This window comes from Salvia hispanica, chromosome 4 (assembly GCF_023119035.1).
Source record: "Salvia hispanica cultivar TCC Black 2014 chromosome 4, UniMelb_Shisp_WGS_1.0, whole genome shotgun sequence".
Taxonomy (NCBI): domain Eukaryota; kingdom Viridiplantae; phylum Streptophyta; class Magnoliopsida; order Lamiales; family Lamiaceae; genus Salvia; species Salvia hispanica.
The window spans coordinates 49,038,349-49,052,195 of record NC_062968.1 but is presented as its reverse complement, the minus strand read 5'-3'; the positions used below and the strand labels follow the sequence as shown (position 1 = coordinate 49,052,195).

Sequence of the window (13,847 nt, the reverse complement as noted above, 5' to 3'; positions counted from 1 at the left end):
GTTGTTGGTTGTGTGTGTTTGTTATGTGCACGTTTCGGTGATTATTTTCTAAGCCATGTGCCCACTTATAAGTAATTCGTGCCCACATGCTAGTGGGCGCTACTCTGTCTATTAATCATCTACTCCGCCCTCTAATTAATTAATACCTCTTAATTACTAAGTATAATCTTATTTGTTCTTTTAATCAAATTAAGCAATCCACTTCTTGCTAAGGATAAGATTTCGAGATTTTTTCTTGATTGTATTTCGATTTTATATGTGCTTTCTAATTAATCTATTATGCATGCTGTGGTGATGAGCTAAATTATGTCAAATTTGAGTTAGTTTCTTGTGATTTGGTGGTTGATATATTTTTCCACAGCCAAATTAAGGAAACAACTGCCAAAGGATTATAAATAAGATGTGCTGAATTTTTACTATAAAAAAAGTGTGTATAGAAGTGTACAAGAGAAAGATGGAATGTTTTTTAATGCTAGGCCTACTTCTGTACCAGTTGTCACAAACTCTAATGTGAATCTTTTAGATTGAAGACTCATGAATTTGCCCCGAACTTGTTCTTGTAAATAAACCCAGTAAATAAATAAGATAAACCAAGAAATGGAACAAGAAAAATGGATAAAAGGATAGAGGATGGATTAGTGTTATGATTTAGGTGAAGAACAAGAAAGAAATCCCAAAGGCACTTTCACATACAAACACCTAATGGCTCCACAAACTAGCAACACAAGAACTAGCAAGCATACCTTTACAATCAACCTTAGCCCGGCAAAAGATCGAATGCAACCCAAAGGAATTTGATAAGTCTTCAAAAGATGAAGAAGGTGAGCTCTCAAATATGGAGAAATTGTCTCTTACAAATATTCAAAAGCTGAGAATGAAAACCCTACAAAAGAGTATTTATACTAAACAAAAGTAATAGGGAAAATAGTCTTTAAAATCTTAAAAAATGGCATTTTCGGGCTAAACGCCCGGGCGTTTTGGGGCATTGACCGGGCGTTTTCTCTGTGGCCGGGCATTTTTGGCAGCTCTGCGCGACTTTCGTCAAACGGCCATAACTTCCTCATCCGAGCTCCGATTGAGACGTGTAAGGTACTCACGCGAAGATCTCTTAAGATAATGGTGGTCTTAGAACAGCATTTGGACATCATTGTGATAGGCAAATTCTGGTTTGAGTCAGACCTCCGAATCAAGCTCGGCTCCTTGTCATATCTCCACCTTCTTTTCGGACCCCAATCAACCCATGGCCCTCGATGTTGTTGCATCCTATGATTGTGAATACTCGGATTCACATCATCCTCTCCTTCTTTATGAAAGGATTTGTCCTCAAATCCGGTTCTTCGATTATTCTCTAGGACACCCGGATTCACGTCAAACTCCCTGTTAGACAAAATTAGTGGATTGTATTAAGCTAATCTTTGTTTTCCCAAATAAATTAACCAAATGAATTGTAGGTATTTGTTGTGTGTGTATGAGAGAGTAGTGTAGTGTAGTGTGGCGTAGTCTAGTAACTATGCAGAGGTTCTTAGAGTCAGTGGTATTCATAAGTCATAACAGCGGAGCACTATAATCACTTCACAGTTACGTTGCACTACGAATCCTCTTAGACATACTCCATAAAAGTTATCTGTGTACACACAGCCACAATAGTGGAGCACTTCACACTTCAGTTCATTTTTTACTTTTTGGTATATGGAGTCAAACTTTCATTAATTTTTTTAATTCAAAATTATATATTGTAAGTATTTAATTTGATGCACAATTAAAAAATACGACTTTTAGTAAAAAAAATTGATAATTAATCAGTCAAATTCATCTTATAAAATTTTTATAAATGATAATAATCAATCAAATTCATAATTTTCTGAAAGTGGAATACAAATGCACAGAATCACGAAAGAAAAAGCAATTGTCTTTAAAATATTCGTAAAAGCAAGTCTTAATTCGCCATAAGAAGTCTTGAAAATTTAAGGCATATTTCCAACTACTAATATATTTGTAAGGCATTTTTAAAATTCTGCCCGTTAGAAGTCTTATAAAGTCTTAATCATGAGAATGAAAAATAACTCCATTACCTCATACTCTATTTTCAACTCCTGGAATACTCCATAAGAAGTGTTTTCTTTTTTAAAATGTAAAGCATCTCATATATTTTGGTCCTACATATATATAAATTACTATATTCTATCCCACATAAAAAAAATGCATGAAGAAATTGTGGTAGGAGTGATAATTAAATTACCAAAAAAACTACATTTTGATTCTCTTTATAACAAAATTTGATTTTTGAGTCTTTTTAAAACAAGAAGTCGAGTTTATAGAAAAGTGTTCACTTCCCATTTATGTCCCTTTTACAAAATCACTCACCATTAATGTCTTTTCGGAAGGCTCGTAGATATATTGTGGCTAGAAACCACTCAATCTCAATATAAAATTCCAACAATTAGAGTGATGCAATCAAAGATTTAAAAGCATGTCTAAGAGAAAAGCAATAACTAGCATAGCAAACCAACTTAAGTATTGAAAGAACGGTTTTAGGCTAAAGGGAACATACACCAAAATATAACAACAATACTCGAAATTTTCAGAATGGAAGATCAACTTAGAGGTTTTTTTTCATATATATCTCATGCCCCAAATGGGATGATATTTAATACTCCCTTCATTCCATAAAAACAAAAACTCTTGAAAAAACACGAGTTTTAACGCACAATTATTAAAGTAAGAGCGAGGTGGAAAGAAAGTATGTTTAGAGAAAATGAATCTCACTTCATTAAAGGAAAAGAAATTTCCTAAATAGAAAGTTTTTATTTTTAGAGGATGGACCAACAAGGAAAGAGTTCCTATTTTTAAAAAAGTTCTAATGAAAATGCAAAACTCAACAATATAAAATATTTTCCCCTTCCCTGAAAATTTGTCCCATTTTTCCATTTCCGTCTGTCCCCCAAAATTTGTCTCATTTCACTTTTACTATTTTTAGCAGTGGACTAACTCATTCCTATTCACATTTTATTATAAAACTAATATATAAAAATAGGACTCACAATCCACTAACTTTTTCAACTCACTTCCATTATATTTCTTAAAACTCGTGCCCGATCAAACCGGGACAAATTTTCATAGACCCTTATTATAGTTAATATATAAAATACAACCTTATTATAGTTAATCTTCATATAACTATAATGCAATCTGCAGAAATCCATCTACGACTTTCACAAATATGTATTGCATTGAAGTGATTACAATGCTGCATGTTACATGTCTGTCACGTGGCAGCATAAGGTTGGAAGGATATTGTAACTCTAATCAAGGATGCACAAGTCTATATTTATATTTTGATGCTGTAAGAATATTCTTATAAAATGCTGCTTGATAAACTTTCATAAAAAGTGTTGGGAGCCTGCTAAAGAAGGAATTAAGACAGAATGGTGATAATTAGAAGAAAAAAAAAAGACTTGTAGTAGAACAAAAATAGATGGAAATTACACAGGAGATGATTCTACTCCAACCACATAATCCTGTAATAAACAATTGAGCTACAGCCTACCTAGGTGTAAGTATACCTATATGTACTTTGGCATTTTCACATTCTATAAGATGAACAAAACCATCCAAATAATTTTAAAATGGCCTACGCTGGGGAAAAACCATCTCTTCAAAAATCTTGCTACATACACTCCAGTTGATACTTCAAGACTTTGACATTGACTTGTGCAGAACCGAAGTTCCCTCGAAGATCATCAACTGGTAACTCTTCTTGTATTCATCTAACTGTGAGGCAAGAGAGAAGATACACCCAATGTAGAAAGTAAGCCTTTCTTCAATGTTGTTGGCCTTGAACATATGCAATGATGTGTAGTAGTATAATTAAGATAAGTAATTAACTAACCTTTTCCTGGTCAAGTTTTTCAAACCCAAATCTGGTTTTCCACAGTGATTCTGCTTCATCTGCTGCAGGAAGCACCAGATCCTTGATATTGAGTGACAGCAAAAGATGCTCAATACAGGCAAAGAGCGCCTGAAAGTATCCCTGTAGATGGATATTATAAATCGTCTTACGATTGAGAAAGCAAAAGGATGATATTGTTCGACTCCATTAAATGACCCACCTTTCCTTGACAATCACTCCTTGTTGCAACTAAAGGAAGCTCTGCAACTTCCTCCCCAAAAACCCGCACTATGGCAGCTGATACTACTGCAGAGCTGTAGAAATGATGGTTCATTTCAAAAGGAAACATATAATTAAGGAGATAAAAAGCATATGGAAAGTTATAATATTTCTTACCCGACTGTCAATATAGCACAATACATGCCATAAAATTCTTGGTCTTTGAATTTCCTCCTGCAAATAATCAGCAATAATTGAAGCTATGTCCAATCAATAAAAAGTCTTAGCATAAATAAGCCATGTGAGAAGTATGAGACTCATTTACCCATAAACCATTGTTGGAATAAGGTCGAGGCGGCTGGTGCTGGCATCAGCTATAGGATCAAATCGGTCCTGAAGAAATTTTGGTCACAGTGATCAACAACACTCAGGTAATTTACTTAGGCTCAGAACAATGCCACCAGAAGAAAGCAACATTACAACATATGTAGCATTTTTTTATATGCACATGTGATAAAATTGCAGTTAAGCCTGTCCCCCAACATTTATAGACGCCCAAGGATATTGTTAATACGAGCATCTATCATCATGTCGGCGGTGACATGGCAAATAAATAGAAAAAAATTATTGAATGCATGCATTTCAAACATAGGAAAAAACAACAATTTCCAGGATCGTCAAATTGTAACGTCAATAAAGGCCAAAGGGAGTAGCAATCATATGCAGGGAAGAAAAATCTACCACATGGTGTCAACAATTCTAAGAAATCAAGTCATAAAATTAGTAAAGATGGAGGTCTTATTAACAGGGAATGGCATATCGAATCGTGAGGTACATAAATACTGTAAACAATACAAAGATCGAAGCAATAGCAAATGACTTAGGTACTCACATGAAATATAGTGACAGCACCAGAAAGCCAAACCCTGGTGTCCTCTGAAGATACTTTTCCTCTGAGTAGCCTCCATCTCACATCTAGCTTAGGATTCTCCTCTGAACCTTGTCCATCGCCTTTCTTCTCCAGGACATTAAGGACAGCTTCTGGAAGCATTTGGTCACCATCACCAATCATCTTGTGAAGTATAGAATGGATACTGCTGCACTCTTTGCTGCAGAACCATTCAGTTTCTGGAAGTGCCTGCAGTTTTGATTGCAATCCTTAGTCCTAATTAAGCCACATGGTGCGTTAGGATTTTTGGGAACTTCGAAAGAAAGGTAATCACTGTGCAAACCTTCAAATCCTCGATCTCTAGCTCCCTTAGACATTTGACATGATATTCTCTCTCACACTACAAAAACCATAAACATAGTTAATCATGCTCCCATTAACAAAACAGCAAGCATTTTGACATGACTTCCAATTCCAAACCTTTCTCAATATATAAGAGCAAAGGCTAATACCTGATCACAGATCATAACTGTATGGTCATTAAAACCTGACTTGCTGAACTCATCTACTCTGCAAGAACCACATAAATGAAAAACAGAAAAAATGAGAAAAGATAACCAAAATAGAGGTCTTTGGATAGAATGGATGCCATAATAATCGTTATGAATCATGTGATCACTAGATTAATATTCTACACATAAACATGTTTTTCAGCTTTATAAAAGCATTTCACTTTTTTGGGATTCCAGGCACATTTATCTCATTAAGAAAACACTCAAAGGTTTGATGTGGATGCCAAATATAAGCAGTACAGGAAAAGAAAAGTGAAAGCAGAAATATAAATGCCAAAGATAAACAACCTGCAAATAACACATCCACCCCCAATATATTTTTCAACATTTGCAACAATACGAATGCACCTCCGGGTGATGTCCTCTAGTGGATCTACACCAGGGACTCTACCAGCTGCGATTGCATTAGCATCATTCTCTGCAAACTTTTCCTTTTCAAACATATTCTGGCAGTAGTTGCAGTACCATATTCCCTGAGGAATATTCAAGAGATCAACACATTCTGCAGTAAACCAAGAGACCAAAATAGATATGTAAGAAGCAGGAGGAAGGAATTGAACAATGAAGGATTGCGGGTTTAGTAGCAGGCAGCAAGTTATGAACATAATCATTTAGGCATTAACTTCAGCAGAAAAACCAATCATCTAAAAATCAGGTGGAAATGAGATAGAGAAGAAAAGATGAGCAAATACAAAGACTCTCGTGATTACCGTATTTTAGTTTTTAATATAGTAGGACAAATCAACATATCATAACAGACTGAACTTCAAAGCACTGCAGTTTCAATATGATTATATACTATATTATACAATCACCGTCATCACGTGAAACTAACCCGAGCAGAATATACTATACAGTTGTCTAACTTGTTGAAATATCCTCACCAATGTGGAAAGCTCGTGGGCAATTTTCACAGCATAACAGATCTCCTCCATCCTCACAAATAGAACAAAGATCATCATTTTCTTCAGTAGATGATTTACGACTTCTGGAAAGTTCAAGGGATAGCTGATGCAGAGAAACTCCATTGGAAGTGTATATACTCATGTACCTGCAAGCCAAGCAACCCTGAGTTAACAAAAATTACCAGAAATTAAGTTTTTAAAATTTTTTACTTGTCCCCCAGGCACCCGACTCGTCCTCTTGTTGTCTCAGATACGACTACTAGGCCTCAAAAAATGTGATATACTCCCTCTGTCCAAAGTTAATCGATTTGTATCCCTTTTGCCGAAATTCAACACTTATAATCTTACTTATTCTCTCTTTCACTTATCTACTTTATTGTCTCTCCTACTTTTTTTTCTCTCCACTTAACTCACTAAACATTACTTTCTTAAATCATGTGCCAAAAAGAAACACCGCAATCAACTTGAAATGAAGAGAGTTATTAAACGGCTTATACAACAGCTTCAGTCTACAGATCAGGAAGTATTGAATGCTACGGAATACGGATGACCAAGTGCTATTAGCAATAATGTTTCCCCATAAAATTATGAAACAAGAGGAAAAGTAATACTCACGGCTTCCGACGTGAAGCAAAACCAGCATGAGCCTCGAACTGGGAGGGGCTCACCTTTTCATAAAGAGCAAGGCAGCATCATTAAAGGTGAGTGACTAGAGGTAACAAGAACTGAGTTTCAACTTTCAAATAAAAGAGAAACATACCACTTTCTTGCAACAGAAACAGAAGATTGAACCATCTTTCTTGTAACCCTCAAGCCTTATCTGCTCAGGAGGAGTAATTGACGAGAATGTGAAAAATCATTTAAAAAGAAAATCATTAAATCATTTCCAGAAAGCTAGAACTACCTTACTGTCCATGAACATTCTGGAAACAATATACTCCCTCTGTCCATAAAAATATGTGCACTTTCCATTTTCGTCCGTCTCATAAAAATATGGGCATTTCCATTTATGGAACGTTATTCTAATATATTACCCATATACATCAAGTTATCTACAACTTATACCACCATTATAACACTAATAACAATATGGGTTCCACTCTCCACTAACACTACTTTAACTACGGTTCTCTTACTCTGACTTACTTTACCAATTTTGTCTTAATTCCCGTGCCATATCATATGACACATATTTTTATGGGACAGAGGGAGTATAAAGAATAGGGGTCTATGAAGAGTGTTAATGGTGGTACCCATTCACCTTTCCATGCATAACATACGACAAAGCAGTGCCATCAGGGAGCAGATCTTCTGCTAAAACAGACTTATGCATCCTCAGATCCCTGCAGAGAGGAAACACTAGAATTAACATTGTAATAGAGATAGCTATATACCAAACGCATGCATAATTTGAAGATGGCCAGCAGTTGTGACTGAATCCAAAGAATATGCATAGTAGTACTACAGAATCAAATGGAACTTACTTCCGTGTCAGCTTCCCCTGACTCTTAGCTTGAGGTTGGCTATGTGGAGAAGCTTGAACACTATCTAGAACTTCAGGAAGACAAATAGAAGACACAGGAGCTGGTGAAACAGCTAAAGGAGACCTAAATTATCATCAGAAAAGACCATATCAATACACACTGACAACAAGATAAAATAACTAGCTAATAGGGTATGTTGATTGTGAAGATATACCACCGTCATGAGCTAAAAGGAGAAGTAATTAACACTCAAGCCTATCTGCCTACAATGACACATTTTGCACAGACCAACTCTATGCTCATCTTGGAAGCCTAAACTTACATGTCTTTTTATCACACCATCAACTATTTAAATTATAGGTAAGCATAATTGCATTATTTTCCACAAGACAACATAAGTGTTTGGGTATGTTAACATCATATACAGCACCGATCTGAGCAAAACACTATCAATGTTTTATATCTAAGAAAATATTATCTTCACGATAGAGATAAACCAAATTTCTGCAGTGTCCTTTTCCCTATATCACCTGCTACTTTGTTTCACGTCCTTGCATTCTGCATTCAATATCCAGGTTCTATGGAAAAAGTAAATAATGTATCCTAACAATCTAAATTTATTCTCTAAATTTAAATGATGTCCTTGCGTTCTCATAAAATGTTAAGGATACCATGCTAACATTCATTCTACAAAAAGAATGCCAAACAAAATGTTGTTCCAGTTTAGTTCTCAACCTAGCTACATATGGAACTACCTGAGGGTGACATCACTGATCTGAGCTTGACTGGGGACAGACTCCTTTGGTAGCACACAGGAGTCACAAAGAAGCATTGCTCGGCCAGCACCAGTTTCAGGAATCAACCCTGAAAGCATAAAAAGCTGGTGAAGGAAAAAGAAAAGAGGGAGAGAAAAATCAAAAAATAAACAATTTTAAATATCCTTTTTAAGCACATAAGCAACCTATGAAATATCAAAAAATAATGAACACGGACATCACCTCTGCAATTGAGACAGAAGGCGGTTGTATAATTTGACCGGCCAATTGCATTATGGATGACACCTTCCAGCGGATCTGAAGGATTAGCCTTGCATGCTTTAAGCACATCTCTAAGACTTTTTCCATTCTCCAAATATATATACTCTGGTGGACGCTTATTGCTACTATGTGCATGGAATTCAAATTGATTAGGGGTAACAACCTACACCAACAACTAGTAGTTAGTGAAAAGAATCATTCAGATCAACACAAGTCAATGATCAACAAAATTTACCTTTTTCCCCTCACATTCATCACATGAACATAATATCCCACTCCCCTTAATAACTCCCTGAAGTTCAGATTCAGGCCTCCTCCTCCCCTGGAAATTTCAAAGAAAAGATGTCATCAACCGTATAAAAAGTTAACATGGAAAAATCTAATTGTCAAATATGACTACCTTTGATCCATTTATATAGCGGACATGAAGACCCTCGAGCAATCCTGTCTCAAGAAGGTCCTTTAATTTAATCGGGGCCCTTTTAAACCCAATCTTTTTTGACATTTTCATTTCAAGCTTTGACGGACTTGTAGTCATACTCTCCACAGATCCAGCCACCGATCCTAACTCTATCGCCCCATCCTGCATCTTCAAAGCTGAGCGTGTAAATCTCCTAGGTGGCTTTGCCAAAGACAAGCTTGTACGCTCTGCAGTACTCTCATATCCCAAATCAGAGACACTGCTTAGTTGTATATCATCTTTATGAAGAGAAACTCTATCACAACCTCCAACCTGATCCACAGGTGAATCTGTGCACAAAGGCTGGATAATGCATTCCCTTGAATCAGCGGCCACTTTCTCGTCTGCTTCATTGCCCACTATAGCAACTAAGCCAACCACTAAATTTCTTGCGCCCACTTTCTGCCTTGCTTCATCGCTCACCACAGCAACTGATTCAGCCTCTAAATTTCTTGCACCCACTTTCTGTTCTGCCTCATCGCTCACTACAGCAACTGAGTCGGCCTCTAAATTTCTTGGGCCGACTTTCTCTTCTGCTCCATTGACCACTACAGCAACTGACTCAACATCTAAATTTATTGCACCTACTTTTTCTTCTGTTTCATCGCCAATTGCATTGACTAAGTCAGCATCTAAATTTCTTGAACAGTTGCCCATATCAGATTCAATGTCAACTACAACTTGACTATCCAAAACATTAGTTGGCTCCAACTTGACTACATCATCTGTTTCTGGTTTCTCTTCTTCAATCTTTTTCGATTTCTTAGAAGCATACACCTTCATTTTCTTATTAATCTTATTACCACTTACCACATAGTTTCTGCTGGAACTACCGCCTCCCTGGGACCTGGTTACTCTCCTGCCTGCTGGAAGCCCCCCCATTTCAGACTGAGCCTTCATCAGGTAGGCAAACTCCCTCTTCATCCCAGCACGAATAGATGATACCACTATGTCACTGGTATCCATATTCTTCTACATTGAAATGCAAAAGTAACAGAAAGTATAGTCAATTGAGGGTACTTCCTACCAACAAGCTAAGACTGGCAGAATCATAAATCATAAATATAAATAATGTGAGAACAGTACAAGACTTTCTTGATTCTGAACTAGCATGTTAACCTAGTATTTCATAATAAAAGAAACATTATGTGCTCATAGTTGTGTATGTTGACATTATGTAATGACTAATGAACCACAAAAATCAACAAATACAGACACAAGAACTAAAAGGTTGCAATAAAGAATCACGTTTACTTGTTGGTACATCTCACTCTTCCATCACAGGATTGGCTGAGAGTGTCTTCAAAAAAACTTGCTTTTACTAAGAGTTCCGGTTAAGGAAAAATAAAAATGTGGGGCCTCAAACTGAATCTAATCAGGCATAGACTATACTCCAGAAAGATTCAAGATGACAACTTCCTTGCCTGTGCTGTCTTAACATAAATTACATGAACAAGTTGCACAAAACAAATTTCATGCTACCTTGCAACATGGTATTAGACATAAGTGAAACAGTTTCTAATTTTCCAATGATAACTACTCCTTTCTATCAAATACTATGTAATAAGGTCAAAAGACCAGCCTAGTAGTACTTAGTTCAACTGTAACTGTAGCACAGTGGCTATAGACTATAGAGCATGCTACGGCTCTACCATAATCTTTCAGGTCCATCAAAGGTTCTCATTGTGTTAGGTTTCATTTTCAGAACTCATTCTTCAGCACAAGCCGCAGAATGAAGATGAATACCATATATGTGGTACGATACAAGGATATATTGTTCTCACTTCACCAAGATATTGATTAATATTAAGAACTCCTATTAACCTCAGTAAAAAACAATAAGGACATCAGAATCCTAATCAAGCTACCCAGCATATTTTCAACATCGATATATTGCTAAGATCAACATAACCTTCCTAGAGTTACTGAAAAGTGAAAATTAAAAAATGCATGAAGATCTACTCAAAAGAAGACAATCAGAACACCAGCAATAAATAGAACAAAACCCAACTATTAAACACACAGATACAAATAACAATATTAGAATCTCTAAAAATGCAAAATTGAGGTGATGAGAATGCATGAAATATTGAAATTTAGAGAGAGGTGTCAGAAATTCAAAACCTAGTTCTTTGCTATAACAGATTTCAGTGATATCCTCTGGTTTGCAGTCAAAATTCCCAGATACCCACCAGTTAGTACATGCTGAATAGTTGGACCTTGAGGCCAAGGGGCTCTGTTTCACCTGTTAGCAGTAACACCGTCTAAATAATTATCCTAGCAGATATTCGGGAATTTAAATTGTTAGCGGAAGTCACAGTGTAGAACTTGCAGATAATGATTGAATTGAACAGAAATTTCCACAATTTGCAGCATTGAGTAGGGTTCTCAAATTGAGCTAGTGGGGCAGGCCAGCCTGCCGACCGCCATAACGAACTATCTGACTGGAGCAAGCTAGCTTGCCATTTTAACAGGTAACTACAGCCTCAACCTAACCTAGCTTAACGCAGCTTGGGCGTAGGTTAAGAGGGCAGCCTAAAAAAATCCCATTTACTTATTTTGTTGTGCTCTAATCCTAGACGAGTACTCGGCGATTTTAGGTTAAAGGTTCTTAGGCTTACAGAACGATAGCCACATTGAGAATAGTAGACTATAAATAAAAGATATACTTCATACATGCTTACAGCAGCAATTGATAAACAAGTACCTGCAGAGCAAATTCTATAACAGATTACTATAGGCACCCTTATGAATTGAAACCAGTGCAGTAGGAAGCATCTCGAATTTTTCGGACGTGTCTTAGAAACTCACTGTTCCTAGCAATGAACGTAACTGTTTGCAATTCAAACAAGTTTTGAATCAATTGGAATTTTTTCTGTTGATTTATTTGATTTGGGGCTCTATTCTTTGAAGTTAACTCTTCCAAAATACTAATTTGTATTCAGATCGAGATTGAAACATATAGACCTACCTGAAAATTGACAAATTACTTCAAACAATTAGTGGGGGCGGAACGATGAGGTCTGGGTAGGACTGTCGCAGTGAAGAAAGGAAAAGGTCCGGCGACAGTGGCGGCGACGCGGTGGGGATGCGAGCGGGGAAGGGCCGAAGGCCAAAGGGGGAAGGGTTTCTGCCTTTCTGCAGCGATTTGCATTCTCATTACTCAATTCCCATTTAATTTTATTATTGGAGTAGGAGTATTAGTTTTGGATGTAAAAAATCTAAGAAATTATAAATAAGAAAATAAAGATTAAAGCATACTAAAATCTAAAAACGGGCAACGGCCGTCTAAGTTCTCATTTTCGATCAAAAATTTGATTCGACACAGATGGGTAACAATGGTAGGCAATCTAGTTGTGTTCTAAATTTGCTTTTTTTCTTATTATTCAGATACTCCATTTTAGGAATCTACTAATAAAGTTATCATATTGGAAGTGCAAAATTTAGCCTATCATAATGAATTATTTATTCTAGTATATACGACCCTTTTATTCTACACAGGAGTATTAATTACATTATGGTAGTAGCTAGATTGAGACGACTTTCCATATAATCAATCATACGTTAATCGACAATAAGTTTAAGAAAAAATTACGATTACCACGATTACTTTTAAAACATGGATACTATTGATGATAAATATAATGAATGGGTGTTGACTTCGAGGGATGAAGTGGATTGAACTAATCAACTAATTTTGAGTTCATTTGACCATGCCGGTCAAATCGGGTATCCGCGGATATCTGATCCGAAAATTTCGGGTACCCGATCCCGAATTTCCCAAAATCTAGTATCAGATATCCGATCCGATTTTGATTTCGGATACTCGGATACCCGACTCGGGTATCCAGTCCCGAATAATCGGGTATCCAATCCCAATTTCAATTTCAATTAGGAGAGCTAGGCAGAAGAGGGGAGCGGCAGCGCTAGGAGAGGAGACGGCGCCGGCGGTGGGTGTCGGCGGAGGGAGGCGCGGGCGAGAGAGTAGAAGAGGGGAGGGAGGCGTGTCAGCTGCTAGTTTGTAAGTCAGTAATTAATTACCATTAACACTAATATTTAACTACTTAAACTTTAAACGTTAGAACTAATATATTAGCAAGCGGACGGTTTAGTACTCCCTTCGTCCCAGATTTGTAGTAACATTTTGCCATAAAAGTCCGTCTCATATTTGGAGTAACATTTGGAATTTACCATATTTGCACATAAAATTTTACCCCATTATTTACTAAAATTACACCAAAATGTCATTATCTATATTAAAATAAATTAAAATAAAAATAAAAAAACCAAAAAGTCAAAGAGGGACCCACCTTCAATCAACTCACTTAATTTATTACACACTCCATCATCTCACTCCACCATCTCATTTCATTTATTACACACTCCACCTCT

At 36.5% G+C, this 13,847-nt stretch overlaps 1 protein-coding gene across 6 annotated transcripts; it reads right to left on the bottom strand.

The window, feature by feature from the left end:
* Nucleotides 1-3,429: 3,429 nt before the first annotated feature.
* LOC125222030 lies at nucleotides 3,430-12,632 on the bottom strand. 6 transcript variants are annotated; one of them, XM_048124420.1, is made up of 21 exons: nucleotides 12,427-12,632; nucleotides 12,163-12,287; nucleotides 11,580-11,700; nucleotides 9,396-10,427; nucleotides 9,231-9,317; nucleotides 8,957-9,158; nucleotides 8,714-8,822; nucleotides 7,959-8,081; nucleotides 7,736-7,817; nucleotides 7,235-7,294; nucleotides 7,090-7,142; nucleotides 6,454-6,620; nucleotides 5,858-6,071; nucleotides 5,510-5,567; nucleotides 5,341-5,397; nucleotides 5,001-5,246; nucleotides 4,434-4,501; nucleotides 4,286-4,342; nucleotides 4,110-4,203; nucleotides 3,890-4,030; nucleotides 3,430-3,771 (listed from the first exon to the last, which is right to left on the bottom strand). In XM_048124420.1, exons 4-21 carry the CDS (start codon nucleotides 10,419-10,421, stop codon nucleotides 3,691-3,693), a joined length of 2,925 nt encoding a protein of 974 aa, XP_047980377.1. In that variant the 5' UTR covers nucleotides 10,422-10,427; nucleotides 11,580-11,700; nucleotides 12,163-12,287; nucleotides 12,427-12,632; the 3' UTR covers nucleotides 3,430-3,690. The 6 variants fall into 6 exon arrangements, with proteins under 6 accessions (XP_047980377.1, XP_047980376.1, XP_047980378.1 ...); XM_048124419.1 differs by lacking the exon at nucleotides 12,163-12,287; XM_048124421.1 differs by lacking the exon at nucleotides 12,163-12,287 and having other exon boundaries at nucleotides 9,396-10,424.
* Nucleotides 12,633-13,847: the final 1,215 nt, after the last annotated feature.